At 45.7% G+C, this 16,771-nt stretch overlaps 7 protein-coding genes across 7 annotated transcripts; 4 read left to right on the forward strand and 3 right to left on the reverse strand.

The window, feature by feature from the left end:
• Nucleotides 1-437: 437 nt before the first annotated feature.
• On the forward strand, nt 438-1,744 carry GLAREA_02836 (Nucleotide-diphospho-sugar transferase; the record flags this gene model as incomplete). Its single annotated transcript, XM_008087921.1, has 3 exons — nt 438-488; nt 551-1,339; nt 1,388-1,744. The coding sequence occupies 3 exons, from the start codon at nt 438-440 to the stop codon at nt 1,742-1,744; spliced, it is 1,197 nt and encodes a 398-aa protein (XP_008086112.1).
• A 1,211-nt stretch (nt 1,745-2,955) lies between these two features.
• On the reverse strand, nt 2,956-4,602 carry GLAREA_02837 (MFS general substrate transporter; the record flags this gene model as incomplete). The annotated part of the gene is made up of 4 exons (XM_008087922.1): nt 2,956-3,285; nt 3,369-3,955; nt 4,008-4,123; nt 4,172-4,602. The coding sequence occupies 4 exons, from the start codon at nt 4,600-4,602 to the stop codon at nt 2,956-2,958; spliced, it is 1,464 nt and encodes a 487-aa protein (XP_008086113.1).
• A 1,846-nt stretch (nt 4,603-6,448) lies between these two features.
• GLAREA_02838 (NAD(P)-linked oxidoreductase) lies at nt 6,449-7,796 on the forward strand (the record flags this gene model as incomplete). Its single annotated transcript, XM_008087923.1, has 5 exons — nt 6,449-6,673; nt 6,729-6,757; nt 6,811-7,222; nt 7,272-7,721; nt 7,779-7,796. The coding sequence occupies 5 exons, from the start codon at nt 6,449-6,451 to the stop codon at nt 7,794-7,796; spliced, it is 1,134 nt and encodes a 377-aa protein (XP_008086114.1).
• A 1,130-nt stretch (nt 7,797-8,926) lies between these two features.
• On the forward strand, nt 8,927-10,464 carry GLAREA_02839 (uncharacterized protein; the record flags this gene model as incomplete). The annotated part of the gene is made up of 2 exons (XM_008087924.1): nt 8,927-9,848; nt 9,899-10,464. 2 exons carry the CDS (start codon nt 8,927-8,929, stop codon nt 10,462-10,464), a joined length of 1,488 nt encoding a protein of 495 aa, XP_008086115.1.
• A 581-nt stretch (nt 10,465-11,045) lies between these two features.
• On the reverse strand, nt 11,046-12,014 carry GLAREA_02840 (ISP; the record flags this gene model as incomplete). Its single annotated transcript, XM_008087925.1, has 4 exons — nt 11,046-11,227; nt 11,292-11,442; nt 11,501-11,589; nt 11,726-12,014. 4 exons carry the CDS (start codon nt 12,012-12,014, stop codon nt 11,046-11,048), a joined length of 711 nt encoding a protein of 236 aa, XP_008086116.1.
• Nucleotides 12,015-12,451: 437 nt separating this feature from the next.
• Nucleotides 12,452-14,311, reverse strand: GLAREA_02841 (GroEL equatorial; the record flags this gene model as incomplete). The annotated part of the gene is made up of 4 exons (XM_008087926.1): nt 12,452-13,978; nt 14,028-14,113; nt 14,167-14,214; nt 14,269-14,311. 4 exons carry the CDS (start codon nt 14,309-14,311, stop codon nt 12,452-12,454), a joined length of 1,704 nt encoding a protein of 567 aa, XP_008086117.1.
• Nucleotides 14,312-14,934: 623 nt separating this feature from the next.
• Nucleotides 14,935-16,667, forward strand: GLAREA_02842 (Class II aaRS and biotin synthetase; the record flags this gene model as incomplete). The annotated part of the gene is made up of 2 exons (XM_008087927.1): nt 14,935-15,359; nt 15,407-16,667. 2 exons carry the CDS (start codon nt 14,935-14,937, stop codon nt 16,665-16,667), a joined length of 1,686 nt encoding a protein of 561 aa, XP_008086118.1.
• Between the last annotated feature and the right edge of the window lie 104 nt (nt 16,668-16,771).

Here is a 16,771-nt window from a genome sequence, read left to right on the forward strand (position 1 = left end):
TCGTATTTTCTCCGCCATTGCGTGTGTTGATCCGCTTTTCCACGCAGCCAGCACCGACACGACACGCCAGGGCGACCCCAAGGCTCCGCTGCTAAATTAATCGGGATTAGTTCTTTTGTCGCAGGCAAGACAGCAACCTCAGCGACCTCCTTTAATTCGCACTGCGCGTCCTTCATACTACCCTTTGTTCACCACGACGAGTTGAAGAACAATCACCATCATCTTCATTATTCTCCATCACGGCTGCCGCTGCATTGGCATGTGGTGACAAGATCTAAGGCCGCTTGTACACCTTTATTCACATCCCTTTTCGACTCGGCTTCGCAGCACTTGGCGCTCGTTTGCCAGTGTCGTCCGGTTGAAGACAGATCTGGTTATATCAGATCAATTCGTCCTTCCTTCACCTTCGAGACAATCCGAAGAACATCTAAGCAGCTATGGCCTCGGGATCTGCGAGATATCTGAGATATATTCTCTTCGCCTTTTTCGTAAGTTCTCGTGTAATTACCTTGTTTGCTATAAAACACCTCGACTAACAGGGTTCACGCAGGGACTGGCTGTTATCTACTTCATCTCATCCTCATCGACACAGCGGATACCGACAGCAGGCACATCATGGGGTGGAATGCCTACAAAGCCTAATGCGGGAGCGGAACCTGTCGCTACGGGGGCAACTCCGAATACTCCATCAACACTTCCACCAGCGACCGATGCCGGTCCAAGAATGAATGCGACGTTTGTTACTCTGGCCAGGAACTCTGATATTTGGGAAATTGCAAGATCTATCCGACAAGTTGAGGACAGATTCAACAAGAAATTCCACTACGATTGGGTTTTCCTGAACGACAAGCCGTTCGATGCAACATTCAAGAAGGTCACTACCTCATTGGTCTCAGGAACAACGCACTATGGAGAGATTCCTAAGGAGCATTGGTCCTTCCCAGAGCACATTGACCAGGAAAAAGCAAAGAAGGTTCGCGAGGATATGGCCCAGCGCAAGATTATCTACGGAGACTCCGTCAGTTACCGCCACATGTGCCGATTCGAGTCTGGTTTCTTTTTCCAACAGCCACTTATGCTCAACTACGAATGGTACTGGCGCGTTGAGCCAAGCATTGAACTCTTCTGCGACATTGACTACGATGCATTCAAGTTCATGGCGGACAACAAGAAGAAATACAGTTTCGTTCTCAGTTTGTACGAGTACGTTGAGACTATCCCAACGCTTTGGGACAGCACAAAGAAATTCATGAAAAAGTACCCACAGCACGTTGTTGAGGGTAACTCTATGGGGTTCTTGAGTGACGATGGTGGTGACACTTACAACCACTGCCACATGGTAAGTCTCATTTCAAGCTTGAACTGGAGCAAAGCTAACATATTTTAGTGGTCCAATTTTGAAATCGGTAACCTCAACTGGCTGCGGTCACAAGCTTACACCGACTTCTTCAATACACTTGACCAGGATGGTGGATTCTTCTATGAGCGTTGGGGCGACGCTCCAGTTCATTCGATTGCTGCCGGTATTCTCTTGAAGAAAGAGGAAATCCATTTCTTCAACGACATTGCCTACTACCATGTCCCATTTACCCACTGCCCAACCGGCGAGAAGACAAGATTGGATCTGAAGTGTCACTGCAATCCAAAGGACAACTTCGATTGGAAAGGATACTCCTGTACCTCTCGATTCTTTGAGATCAACGGCATGGAGAAACCAGAGGGTTATGAAAACCAACAGGATTAAGAAAACGAAAACCCTGTTCAAAGGTGTTATTGTGGGACAACAGTGGATTTAATGGAGTTCCTTGATGATCTATATTACATTCATGCATGGTTGGGGGAAATAGGCGTTGGTGTGCTTCGAAATCCTGTCAATTCAGGTTGTAGATATATGCTTTATTGGATTGGAGGCAATAGCAAAAAAGCCTGGAAACTGGAAGCTGGAAGCCGATAGCACTAGAATGGGCATTTTGGTTGCATAAAATTGTGCACTCTACTACATGACTTTCGTGGTCTTTTTATTTTGGAAAAAATCCGGATGTATCTGCTTGCCACGTTATCACGAGCCCATACGAGCTCCAAGTATTCACCGAAAAAACGGATTTGTGCAACAGTGCATGTGACATTAATTCAGTCGTGGATCTCGGAAAGTATATTGAAGCTACTTGCCTAGTTGCTCAGCACTACCTGATGGTGTCAAACTTACAATACGAGGTTCCTCCAGACCCGTGCCATACGATGTTTGAACATACTCCAGTCTTTCCAGCGACCAGGACGGATCCACCAGCTGTAGCTTTACAGACATCCTCGATCACCTTTAGCTCGGCTAGGGAGGTCGCTCGAAAGGGGTGTCGACGGTTACACCTCGCTTATTACTATGGACGTACGAAAGGTACATTGATTGATTAGACATCAGATGATTGAAGTTACTTTGTTTCTACTTTCTTCTACCCTGACATTGGTTCGTGTATTGTTTTACTGGGATAAATCGAAAGATCTGTGACTGAATTTCAGGAATACAACAACTTTTCAGTGGAAAACTCAAGGAACACTTTTGTGCAGTGGGTTTGTTTACAACGAAGTGTGATGATAGAATGGAATATGTGTGCTTCAATGGGCTAATTTACAGAGAGAAGTCTTGCCTAGAATGGTCGCAATTTTTGTTGATCTTTGAATTATCATTAAGATCTCTGAAAACTAGGCAATAACTTGAAGAGATCAGATGGTGAAGGTAAACAAATTTCCATTTTCTTGATAAGCAATGACGATCCTATATATATCGTATAATAAATGAGTGTAAGCGTGGCATAATACCACATAAGTAAGCAATCCATGTAACCCAAAAATCAATATCAGTCTCCAACACAACACATGTATTCAATAATTTCCCTTGGTCTAAGATGACTTTCAGAGCCTGTTTCGCTCTGAGGTACTCATCTCAAAACCATTGCTGTTTTAGTAAACAACACTGATCTTCCATCCAACACGCAATACCCTTGCTGCGATGAGACAAGCAAGAGCCGCAACGTAGGACATCCCGGCAAAGATGATCACACCCTCATATTTGCCACCAGAGACGGTAAGAATCTGACCTGCAATTGGCAAGCCGGTGAGCGTGCCGAAGGCAACTACCATCCAGCACGTCGCAAAGTACCTGCCATAATTTTCTGTCTTGCACATTTGGCCGACACAGACCGGACTTAGGCTCAAGTTGCTTCCACTGACGAAGCCGAAAATGACAGCGAATACGACGATCATTGGTGTGGAGTCGCCAGCTGGTAACCACTGTAATAAATTAGTATACGTTTGCTCGCTAGCTTTAAGGCCAAGAGGCGCTCGCAAAGAAAAATGAAGGAAATTTTACATACCAGACCGAAACATGTAACGATGCAGAAGGCAATAGATATGATCAAGGTATTGACCCGACCAATCATGTCAGCAACTATACCAGCGAGTAAACGGCCAAAGAATGATCCGCCGTTCATAATGGCGAGAATCTGAAAGCCGAATTCTGCACTATGACCATGCATAGTGGTGTATGAGGTGATATAAGTAAGGGGAACGAAGATACCCCATTCCATCAGGAATATTCCAATGGTCACAAACGTGAAGGGCAGATCCTTGAACGTTGTGAAGTCTGGAGCAACCTTTTTCATGCTCACCAATGGCTTCCGTGGAAGTCGGCTTCGAACAAGTAGGTTTGTCATTGCAAGAAGGAACAATAAGATAAATCCTAGGATCCTGGTCGCCCATGCGAAACCAACGGTTGGGAAAAGCTTCTGCAGCATTAGAGGAAAGATGATTCCACCAATGCTACCAGACGTCATGGCTATTCCTGTAGCGTTTCCACGCTTAACAAGGAAATAGTGACCAATTGAGGCAATGCATGGGGTGTTGATGAGACATCCACCAATTCCGTTTAGAAGACTGTACACAATAAAGAAGTGCCAATATTCTAAAAGAGAATTAGCTCAAAGTATGGAGGCATTGAGGCAACTCAAACTTACGCGAGCATAGTCCTAGGAGGAATATAGAGACTAAGAGTAAAATGCTTCCAGCAAATATCAAGGCCCTTGGGCCATAGGCATCAAATATCGGGCCAATTGGTGCACCACAGAAGAAACTGAATGACACATTAGCTCAATTCGAGGGTGGGGGTTGGGTCTCTCACGTCAGGAACAATGCCGTTCCAAAAATCCATCCGAGAGCACTTGGAGAGTACTCTTTTAATTGGTTCTGCTGAAGATAGTCGAGAAGAATAGCCGTGCTATTGATGATCCCAAAGACTGAGAATGATCCGCAGAAAGAACCGAGCACAACACTCCATCCTTTCAGACCGCCTTCTGGGAAATCGTCCTTGTCATCCTCGCCGTTGACGGTAGAGTTGTCGGACTCTGGTGTTTGATTGGCGTACAATATGCCTTTCTCGTTGGGAATTGGGTTTGGTTGAGAATTCACAGGCTGTATGCCCGGACTCTCGACCTTTTTCACCCCGCCTTTTTCGACATCAGGATCCTCATTCTTGTTGATGACGCCGGCATCTTGAGAGTGGTATTTTATGAAGCAGCTGTCCTCTGCTAAATATGAACCATCTTGATTCATTCGCCACCAAGCTCAGTTCAAAGAGATTGCAACAATGATGTGAGAGTTTTGAGTCTCTCAGAATCCGGGGAAGCTTTTGTTTTATGAACAAAATGAGAGGAAGGATGGGGAAAATAAAATCTTCCCCGGGCTTGGGATCGGCCAACAACGGCCGGGCCCGGGGATAGTTCTTTTTTCGCTATCCACTAGAACGGTTTCAACGAGAGGGGCCGTCCACGTGATTAATCATATCTTCGGCTACCTCCTATCCAACCGAAAGATGTCTGCTGGACTCCAAATTTGAACAAGTATTGGCTCTTCAATAATCAGTTCTGAGGATAGGCGTGTTCCGTAACTTCTTGCAAGAAAAGGGAGACCATGACGACCTGTACAACCACCTTTACCTAGATGCAAGCACAAAATCGGTGCTGTAAACTAAATTGAAAACAATTTCGAACCCTGGGCTTCAGAATTAAGTGGCAACATTGAATTACATGTGGTGCTGACTTCCTTCCTCGATGATCGCTAACCGAGACTTTAAAGGGGTGTTTGAACAGGGAAGATTATAAGCGAGTAACTTTGTGTAATATGAATCGAGAAAGATAGTTCGTCCTTTGAGTATATGGGTGTTACAAAACAGCGTAGCAAGCTGACTCGTAAGAAGTTGACACAATAGGGACAGAATTCATTGCATTGCTGCCGCATTACTTACTTCGAAGCATTTGTATCCTTTGATGGGAACGACCCGGTTGAGCCGAACGGCGGCCAAACCGTACTTTGGATGCTAATACGACTGGCCGCAAATTCCGATTACATCCAAAGAGCTGGCTGAGTGAATGGTCCTCGGATAGTTCCCTAGAAGTAGGGCCGTTGTGCTGGCCAATGCCATTTTTGGAGGTAATAACATGTAACGAAAAGTCAGCGTGACTGAGATATAAACGCGGTATTTGAGGAATGGCTAGCCCAAGCCTAGGTAGCCAGGCCAAGTTGCAACCTGGGCCTAGAAGCACGACTACGTTATTTCGGCCGAAAATACAGCTGGTTTTTCGGACTTGTTCTCTAACCACCTTTACCGATAAAGACTCCGTAGTAGCCAGTCCCAGCAACAGAACTCAAAGAACCATCATACGAGACTATTATCTTATATTAATAATACAAGCGAACTGCGACTTCTGTTGAAAAGTCAATTCTGCTTCGGGCAAAATTAATTACAGTCAGTAGTGAGCTGGAATTCGCTCGTCTTAAACACTACACTTTATTAGTTGGGGTGACTTCCCGAAAACGCCAATCTCCTTCGTCTAACACAATCTCCCTTCCTAGTTCTGTTGAAAACTAGTAAGCATTATTCTATGCCAAATCTAGAAATTATTGTCAGTCGGTGAGTGCCCAGATGCTTTCAAATCCAAGCCACTCGTTGTGGCTTTGTCTTCCACCATCCGCTCTTAAATCCGGTCTAAAATTGGACCCTTGCATGGAGACCATCACCATGACGCGCAGATGGCCACCGCATTCAGACAGTGCGCATTGTTTACGGAGAGAGCCTCACAATCACGATCTATCATCCGATGCGGACTCTAGTCGTCGGGCATACAAGAAAGTGTTGTGAGCTGGAGAAAAAATCGGATTTAAGAGATGCTGAGAAGCTATGTGAACAAATTTCTTCGGGTTCTGGTGTAGATCCACCACCTCCGGCAAGTGAGTAGATTCACTAGCAATGAGATCATTAAAAAGCCAGACTGAAGCGTAGTCCATAAAAGGAGAGCGCCCCAGGATCTTGTTTACATTTTCATAATCATATTTCATTTAATCTACATCGACCCCAAGCACCAACGATTATTTTCACAGTAACTCAATCTCTTCAACAATCATGCCTTTCCCGCCACAACCTCCAAAGGAGCGTCCACTCGGCAATTATCGCATGCTCGCCCCTACCGCAGCGGTTCGCGTGTCTCAACTTTGCTTGGGTGCTATGAATTTTGGAGACGAATGGGTCGATTTCATGGGAAAGTGTGACCAGAAGGATACCGAGGAGATCCTGGATTATTTTGTTGAAGCTGGCGGAAACTTTATTGACACTGCGAATAACTATCAAGTGAGCATCACAAAGTTCCTAACTTATCAAGCCCACAGAGTTGACAAAACAATAGGATGAGCAATCGGAGAAGTGGATTGGAGAGTAAGTTCTTAGATTTCCAAATAGTGTACGAAAAGTCGCTAACAGCATTCGAGATGGATGGAGAAACGCAACAACAGAGACCAAATGGTCATTGCAACCAAATTTACAACTGCGTTCAGAGCCGGAAAGGGCGATGAAGAGATTATCATCAACTCCACTGGCAATGGAACCAAATCCCTCCATGTCTCGCTGAACGCTAGTCTTAAGAAACTTAAAACCGACTATATTGATCTGCTTTACGTTCACTGGTGGGACTTTACCTGCTCCATCCCAGAATTGATGCAGTCTCTGAACATTGCGGTCAACCAAGGCAAAGTCTTGTATTTGGGAGTCTCTGATACCCCTGCATGGATTGTGTCAAAAGCAAATGAGTATGCTCGTCAGAATGGACTCCGTCAATTCTCGGTTTATCAGGGCAGATGGTCAGCTCAGAACCGTGATTTTGAGAGAGACATCGTGCAGATGGTAATTATCATACACTCGAGAGTAATAGCTTTTGCTGACATCTTAATAGTGCGCATCAGAAGGAATGGGTATGGCACCATGGGGTGCTCTCGGCGGTGGAAACTTCAAGACGGAGGAGCAAAGAAAAAGCTCTGAGGGAAGGAATGCGTCAACATTTGGTGGAGTTCCCGAAGCCGCCATCAAAGTCAGCAAAGTCCTTGAGAAGATTGCAAACAACAAGAAAACATTGTTGACCAGTGTTGCTCTGGCCTATGTACGATCGAAGGCGCCGTACGTTTTCCCAATTGTTGGTGGAAGGAAGATAGATCACCTGAAAGGCAATATCGAGGCATTGAGTTTGCAATTGACGGAGGAGGAGATTGAAGAAATTGAAAGTGCCAACGAATTTGATATTGGTTTCCCACACAACTTCTTGGGTGGTGAAAAGGGTGTCAAACAACCTAGCGATGTCTGGTTGGTTGGAATGGCCGGGAAAACCGAGCATGTCCCTTGGCCTAAGGTAAGATCCTACCACTCCAACTACTCGATGACTATGATTTTTACTAACACTCATTAGGCTATTGGAAACAACTAGTGTCTTGAGGGTCTACCGAGTAGTATAGAACCGGATATAAAGCAAATTGATCTATATGTCACTCACATTTCATGCCTAGACCGTACGTTGAACAGAAATGACATAATGAAGCGATCCTATTACCAGCTTCAATAATGCTTTACTCATTATATAAGGTTCCTGCGGTGTCCGGGGAAGTCTTGGCCACAAGACCTCTATATTTATAATTGAGCGCATGAAATAGTCCGTTTTCCCTTTAAACTTACAACCTATAGCGACAAGTTAGGAGCAATTAAAAGTGTACGTCGGTTTCGCTAGAGAAATAATATATATACAGAAAGTCTTGTATTCTCACACAATGTGTTTTTTATGACAATTCATATTTCACTAGAAAATGTGACCGCCCGTCAACTTGAAAAAATAGTACGCAAAGCTGGGTATATCACGGTGTATGTAATGGCTGTGCCACAACAGCAACGTAATAGCTTTTTTGGGGTAAGAGATCGCTCCAGTTCAACTAGTATGAAGTCTCGAATTTGGTCTCGAGTGATGTAACTTGTTCAATGGTGCGTATTCTGTTGAAATAGATGTAAGAGACTTGACAATTTTTATAATGAGCGTAGGCCTATAGTCAAGACAATAGTGTCCTCTTTAATATGTCAACGAAGATTAAGTTATTTCAGCTCAGATGTTCTCTAACCTATTAACTCAATTATGTAACGTGTGATTTATAGTCAGAACTCAATATGTGCAGCAGCTCCGGCAATAGATTCCGTTCCCGTTCCCGTTCCGGAAGCGACTAAAGGCACGAATCCGGGGTAGGGTCCGAGCGCCATCTTTGAAGGTGAATGACAACGTTTTGGGAAACGAATTGTTTGCGCTAATATCAAAACAGCCACGCCTCGTCGAACAATGGAATACTCATTTCCATACAAGAGACCACATGTAACTTACAACATCAAATCGATCTTTTCGTCCTTTAATACGTGCGCCAACAACATCAAACCTGGACAAGCTCTGCGAACGTCAATATTGACATTCAGCTGGTAGGCAACGAGGGGCACGACCCTTCGCAACTCGAACTTCAATAAATTCGCGCCCAACGACAACCTGCTTGACGTCGATCTGCAGCCGACTGCATTATTCTCAGTATGGATCAACTCGCTCGACTAAAAGATACTGTCCTAGATTACTTTTCCCCTAAACGCCGCCGAACAATCGGACCAGTACCAGGTACCCCTAGCAGTCAAGATGTACATATCTTTGTTCGACCGTTTTCGGACCCGCAGATTATAAAAAGCCGCGATGCTCTGGGAAGCAACGAAAGAACTTGGTCGCCATCAGAGAAACACCCGCGTAAGAGGCGAAGAGACGAAAGCGAGATCGTTTTTCGACGGGAGCGCGAGACCATTGAACCAGACGATTCGATATCCCAAGTTGTCACTTCTTTCGAACAAGAGACCATTCTCCTTACACACGGAAAACGGAGTATGGGTGCTTTAGCCCTTAACGGAGTCGAAGAGAATGTCGAAGCTGGTTCAGAAGATAGCAGAGATACGGAACACAGTGACAGCATGGAGCTCGAATCTAATAGCCTTTCCGAAGAAGATGTAGATCCAGAATATGAGGTTTTTGTTGATCGAAACGCCGTGACTTCTGCTTCGGGCCGGTACAAGAGAGAATCTCTGGGTGAAGAAGTAGAGGAATCGGAGCAATTGATGGATAGTGTTGAGGACGATGACGAGAGCAGCTCGGGCGTGGTAGCAGCATATAACCCATCATCTGAGGAAGATGAGAGTGAAGACGATCCAGAGTTGGTGGCCGAAGCGAAGGCCCAGGAGCTTCTCACCCGCCAAACTTTACTTGCCCGTAGGCAGGACGCAATCTCAAGATTCAAGGTAGAAGGCGGCTGGCATCCAGACGCAATGAATGTATTTGAAAGACTCGAAATGCGCAGCTATGAAGCTATTTTTCCTTGGAGCTGGAAGATGGACTTTCCTACCCTTCCAGACCTGCTCTTCTCTACAGAAGGAAACACCTTCATAACAAACAACGAAAAGAATGCCGCTAGTGGTAAGTAAATCTGCTCTGTTCATCTAATCGTATTTCTAATTTGTCTCTAGGTGCTAAGGCGCTACAACCGTTGTTGAGTCTCAGTCTTACCGTACATGAAAAGATTGAAGCCAATGTACCGGAAGACAGGATTAATATGTTTATTGCACGAGAAATCAAGCACTACGTAACATGGTCAGAACGGGACGGGGGGTTCTTTGGTAAACGCTTCATCCCAGCTCTTTACGTCCACAGAGCCAAAGCAATTGATAAGTTCGACTTTATCAGCAAAGTTGCCAGCGAACAGATGATGTTGTTGGCTCAGAGGCATCGCGAGGCGCTAGGCATATTTGAGGACGCAAACGGCAATGTACACATCGACCCCAATGGGAGAGCGCCACCTCTGATTTACGGGATTATCATTGCTCAGGAAAAGGTCTTTTTCATGACCCATGACTCGGCAGATCCGAGAGCTACAGTAAAGCTTCTTCATCACTTCGACCTTAGCGACAAAGACGAAGGGGTCTGGAATGGTATCGCCATCGCCCTGCTTGTTGTCGCAGCGCGGCAATACAATATGGCTATCAAGGACGAATTGGAGACCGATGATGACCCATTGACTGACGTTGATGCGTAAGGCTAGTGTTGATCATGAGTGAGGAACGCGTATAGATTACCATATTATACTTGTGGTCTTGACAGTTGTTTTGTTGAAGGGCGGGCACGGAAGTTCCCATTGGAATAGTCACTTAGCTAAGTGAGGCGACATTATTTTGTACTTTGGAGTCAGGATTTGGTAAAGCGGGCATTATAATGCTTCGTGTGGCGCATTGTATCAAATACCCCAACCGCGGCTACATCTATGTAGCGTTATTGTTCTTTTACTCGGAAATATGATATTGATGTATTCAACAATTTTCTTCTCTGATATACTGCCTCCCTATCTAGATGTGATAGTAACTATACTCAAGCTAAATTTTACAATATCCTTCATCCGCATAATGTTGATCCGTCAATAGATTAGTTTGGAGAGATTCAACGGAGGTTGTACTCGGATCACTGGGCAAATATGATTGAAGTGTTTCGAAATGCATTCTTGGATCTTTTGTACAACGGCATCTGCTAGCACCCTCTCGTCTACACAATTCCCCACCCTCCATCTATCGTCCCCCAACAAAAGAAAAGCATGGATTCCACAAATTACAAATCTGGCGCGCTCTAACCAATTACAAGCGAGTTATCCTCTGGGAAGTCATATGCCGGAATTTCAAGATTGAGAGGTGCTGGGCCCTTTCTTATACGGCCAGAGATATCGTAATGGGATCCGTGACATGGGCAGAACCATCCTCCGTAATCACCAGCCTCGCCAATTGGTACACAACCCAAGTGTGTGCAGACACCTACGAATTGTGTTAGTCAAAGGGTCATCATTTAATCTAAAAAGCTCCTGTTGCGCCAACTTACCAACCATAACCAGCCACTCTGGCTTTTGAACACGGTCTGCGTCCGATTGTGGATCTCGTAGTGACTCGACCTTAACGTTCTCAGCCTGCTTGATCTCGTCGGCGGTTCTGTGGCGAATGAAGACTGGCTTTCCGCGCCATTTGATGATGACCTGTTACAATCAGCAACTTTGTTCATATTTAAACCCGATTTGAATTGCGATCACATACGTTCTTGCCCTCCGCGATGGTTGAAAGATCAACTTCAACCTTGGCCATAGCCAAAACATCGGCGGATGCAGACATGTTAACCAAGAAATCTGGAAGTCGCAATACGTCAGCACTTCAGCCCCATTGATTCCAATACACTTCCTATGCCCCCAGACTACGCCCAATATCGCAGACGAATTCCCAACCCGTATCGTCCAATTGCATGTCCATCCGATTAAAACTCACCTTGTACGGTAGCTTTTGCCCCCGCCGCTGTCAACGCTCCCATCGTTCCGACCATGAAGTATTGAAAGACTAGATTGCTGTTTGTTCCACTCTTGCTTCTGTATTTGCCAAAATCTGGGATCTTTGAAGCCTGGTCATTGCCCATGCCACGGAAGGGACTGTCGAAGGAGCTTGTGGTGTCGGCTTTCTTGGAAGAGGTGGAGAGGGCCCGGATGGGAAGGGCCGTTGGATTGGCACGACGAGGAAGCGCGCGCAATAGGGTGCGGGAGGTATGGGATAGTGAGGCCATGGCGATGGATTGTGTTGTTGTCGTGCAATTCCGGCGTTGCGTCGATGATCTGAGGTTTTTGATGGTCTTCGGCAAGCTTAGGAATTGCGGGAGCTGATTCGCTGGAATATCAATGCAATATCATTGGTCCAAACCTTTCTCGACCCACAACTACAAAAGCTAGGTAGTACGAGTAGGTACCGAAGTGAAATCTACTTGATCTGAGAGCTAGGAGTTGGAAGTTGGGACGTGACGAGCATGCCATAACGTCTCTGAACTAAGTTCACATATCTCATCTTGTTCCGGGACATTCTAGCACGCTGTGAAAATAAACTATGTTGTAGACAGGTGGTATATCATGAAGCGCTATATTCACACATGTCTAATAGTAGCTGATATTATTACACATCATCAAATTTTCCATTCAGCTCCAAACACCTTGCCATAATCACTACTCATCAATGTCCATGTCCATCATCCTCCCCTCTTTGTTCCTTGTCTAACTGGATCATGGTGTCAATCCTCATGATCGAGATACAGGCCTCAACGGCAGATTTGAGTTGTCGAATTTTGCTCATGCTTGGCTCCAATACGCCAGCCTTCACCTCGTCGACAACCTTGCCCTTCATGAGATCAAGGCCGTAATTCTTGTAGTTCTTCTTTTTGGCAATGGTCTTTTCATCTTCATTTGCATCTCCGTCCTGAATACGCTGGGAAAGGGCGTGACGAGACCGGAGCTGTGCAACGAGCTCTGAGGAATCTTTCGCAGCGTTGACTGCAAGAGTTTTGGGAATAACCAGAAGAGCCTGGGCGAATTCGCCAATAGCCAGTTGTTCCCTTGAGCCAACTGTGCCAGCAAATTCTTCGAGGTAGATATGAAGAGCAGTCTCCACCGCTCCACCCCCTGGAACGATGCTTCCACTCTCGAGCGTTCGCTTAACGGCACAAAGTGAGTCGTGTACTGATCTCTCCATCTCGTCGAGCTGGTAGTCATTTGGCCCACGAAGAATAATAGACGCCGAAGTGTGGACCTTGGTACCTTTCACCAAAATGCACTCATCATCTGAAATTCTCTCCTGAACCACCTCCTCGGCATGTCCCAAAGAGGATGCCTCGAATTTCTCGTCACCATTCAAATCAGAAAGCGAACTGACAAGCGTAGCTCCAGTCGCTTTGGCTATACGTCGGAGGTCCTCCTTCTTACATCTTCTAACTGCCATAGCTCCCTTCTCGATGAAAAGTTTGAGGCACAAATCATCAATTCCCTTTGTTGTAAAGACAACATTTGCTCCTGCTTTGAGGATCATCTCTACCCTCTCCATGACCATACCGGATTCTCTTTGTCGAATTTGTTCCAACTGCGTTGGGTCGTCGATCGTGATGTGAACTCCGAGCTTCATTCTTTCCTTTTGCAAATTCATGTCCAAAACAGCAATCTTCGCATCCGTAACTCTGGTAACCATAGCCTGCGACGCTACAGTACAATTTATCGCATATCCCTTGACGAGCATCGATTCTAACGCTCCTTTTCCGTGCGCCTTAAGAATATTGACTGCTTTTACTGGGTATTTGACTTCCTGTCTGTTGTTGGTTGACTTGACGGCCTGCATAGCATCAACTACCATATTTGAGAAGAATTCAGAGTCTGATCCAATAATCTTGCTGGACATGGAGGTTTTGGCGATGTTGACGAGAGATTCGCGGCCGAGCTGATCAACCTTAACACTGATGTTCTCGTGCATGTATTTCACAGCTTCGCGGAGGGCCAAACGATACCCGGTGATGATCGTGGTCGGATGTATTCGATTCTTCATAAGCTCGTTCGCCCGTCGCAGCAGTTCCGCCGCGATAATGACCACAGATGTCGTTCCATCACCAACTTCCTTATCTTGCTGCTGTGCCAAATCGACAAGAATTTTCCCTGCTGGATGCTCGACGGCTAGTAAGCTTAGGATAGTTGCGCCGTCGTTAGTGACTGTGACATCCTAAAACCAGTAAGTATTATAGCTTGTAACCAGCCAAAATCTAACAAACCCCAATATCGTCCACCATCATCTTGTCCAGGCCGCTAGGGCCAAATGAGCTTTTAACGACATTTGCAATAGCTTGCGTAGCGAGAACTATATATCCTCGGATTAGTCCCTCGTGCCAAAAGAGCTTATTGCTTCCATACCATTCTGATCTCGAATATCAGAACCACTGATTTTCTGGCCGCCAAGGACTGCATTTTTGTTTGATTAGTACAAGTCCCTGCTAATATCCACAGACATCTTACACAAAGTCCCGGCATTTCTTGGTTGTTCAAAAAGAGATCCCATTGTGATATTCTGGTGTTGACTGGTAGCTTGCCTCGACCAAAATATTCTTCGGGTCGCGAGAAAGCTCAACGCGTTGTGGCGTAAATTTACACGTGATGGCAGCCTTGTGGATGTGGGGCTGTGGCTGATTAGGAGTTTAACGTGTATGCTTACTTACTAAGGTAAGTCAATACCTGAACAATCTATATATATTGGATTTTGAGCTCAAAGTATTGCCTCACTGTCGAGATCGTAAATAATAACTTTCTTCTCATGATATAATCTGAGTATACATAGCATGCCGTTGAGCAAGAATAGCTTGGATAAAATTGCAATTAAGACGGGCTTGTAGCTTCCTACTTCTCAATGTTGCCACTCAGGCAAGTCGCAACGAATTCACTATCATTCTATTTGCTTCATGGAGCTTTGCGTATTCGCGGTTGTGTCAGGTCTGCTTGTTTACTTGATAAGAAGCCGAGAGGGAAGCAAAGGGGTCTTTAGCGAGAAAACGAGGGGAGAAGTTGTGGCCCGTGCACTCAATGGAGGGGCACAAATTCCAACGTGGAATTCGACTCATCCAACGCGACTCAAAACACACCATAAGAACGCACGATCCTTCCATAACCACCATCTAATTTGCAAACATGGCGGACAATCCAGCCGAGCCCTCCAAGAGCGCCCTTAAAAAGGCAGAAAAGCAAGCCAAGATGGCCGCAGACAAAGCCGCAAAAGCTGCGAAGCAAGCGACAGTAGCCGTCGTAGGAGGAAAGAAAACCGACGATATCATCGGTATCACAGTCTCCAAGACAGACAATTTCTCAGCTTGGTATCAGGAAGTTGTTTTGAAGGCGGAAATGATTGAATACTATACCGAAATCTCTGGATTCTTCATTCTGCGCCCGTCATCCATGTATATCTGGAACACGATCCGAAAATGGTTCCAGGAGCGCATTGAAGCTATGGATGTTGAGGAGGCTAGTTTTCCCATGTTCTTGTCGTCAAAATCTTTAGAGAAGGAGAAGGATCACGTTGAGGGGTTTGCTCCAGAACTTGCTTGGGTCACGAAAGCGTACGTTGATAACGTTCCCTGCCACGCGCAAAGCTGACATTGAATAGTGGTGATAAGGATCTCGAAGTCCCAGTCGCCGTTCGTCCCACCTCCGAAGCCGTAATGTATCCATACTACTCAAAGTGGATTAGGAGTCATCGAGATCTTCCGTTGCGACTCAACCAGTGGAATAGTGTTGTACGATGGGAGGCAAAGCAAACTACCCCCTTCCTTCGAGCGAGAGAGTTTTTGTGGCAAGAAGGTCACACGGCGCATTTCACAGAAGAATTGGCTGGTGAAGAGGTTCTCCAAATTCTCGAATTGTATGCAGGTGTCTATGAGCAGCTGCTTGCTGTTCCTGTTGTTCGAGGCCGAAAGACCGAGAAGGAGAAGTTCGCGGGAGGTTATTACACTACAACTGTGGAGGGTTACATTCCATCTAATGGACGTGGTATCCAAGGTGCGACATCTCATTGCTTAGGTCAAAATTTCAGCAAGATGTTTGATATCACAGTTGAGGACCCAACTCCAAAAGCCGACGGCGTAGAGAAATCTCCACCAATTCACGTATGGCAAAACTCCTGGGGTTTATCCACTCGAGTCATTGGAGTCATGGTAATGATCCACGGTGATGACAAGGGCCTTGTTCTTCCCCCAAGAATCTCAAAACTACAAGTTATTATCATTCCCGTTGGAATAAACAAGAAGACTACCCCAGAGGAAAAGTCGAAACACTACGACCAACTTCAAGAACTAAAGGACACGCTCAAGAAGGAAGGTGTCCGCGCCGATTACGATATTCGAGACAGTTATACCCCAGCTTGGAAATTCAATGACTGGGAACTCAAGGGTGTTCCAATCCGACTCGAATACGGACCTCGTGACGCCGCCGAAAAGCAAGTTTCCTACGCTCGTCGCGATACTGGCGAGAAAGGAAGTCTTAAAATCGACAGCCTAGCGTCTACCGTCCCAGCTCTTCTTGAGAAAATCCAAAACGATATGTACACCAAGGCCGAAGCCAATTTCCGAGCTCATCGCATTGTAATTAACAAATGGGAAGAGGTCGTGCCTGCTCTCGACGCCAAGAACGTTGTATTGATTCCTCACTGTCTAGCCGAGAAGTGCGAGGACAAGATTAAGAATTTGACGACTGGAACACAAGAGGAAGCTGAAGGACCAGCGGAATTGAAAGCGCCCAGTATGGGAATGAAGAGTTTGTGTATTCCGTTCGAGCAACCAGAGGGCCTGGTTAAGGGAGAGACCAAATGTTTGAACCCTGAATGTACCGCTTTGGCGGAGAAGTGGTGTATGTTCGGGAGGAGTTATTAGGGTTGCTACGAGATATGGAAACGGAATACGAGCAATATGAGGCATATGAGTGATGAAGGCCAGGTGGGGTTGTCTTTTTGTGAACAATTGGCAGTTAATATGCC

Source organism: Glarea lozoyensis, assembly GCF_000409485.1.
Source record: "Glarea lozoyensis ATCC 20868 chromosome Unknown GLAREA6, whole genome shotgun sequence".
Taxonomy (NCBI): Eukaryota; Fungi; Ascomycota; class Leotiomycetes; order Helotiales; family Helotiaceae; genus Glarea; species Glarea lozoyensis.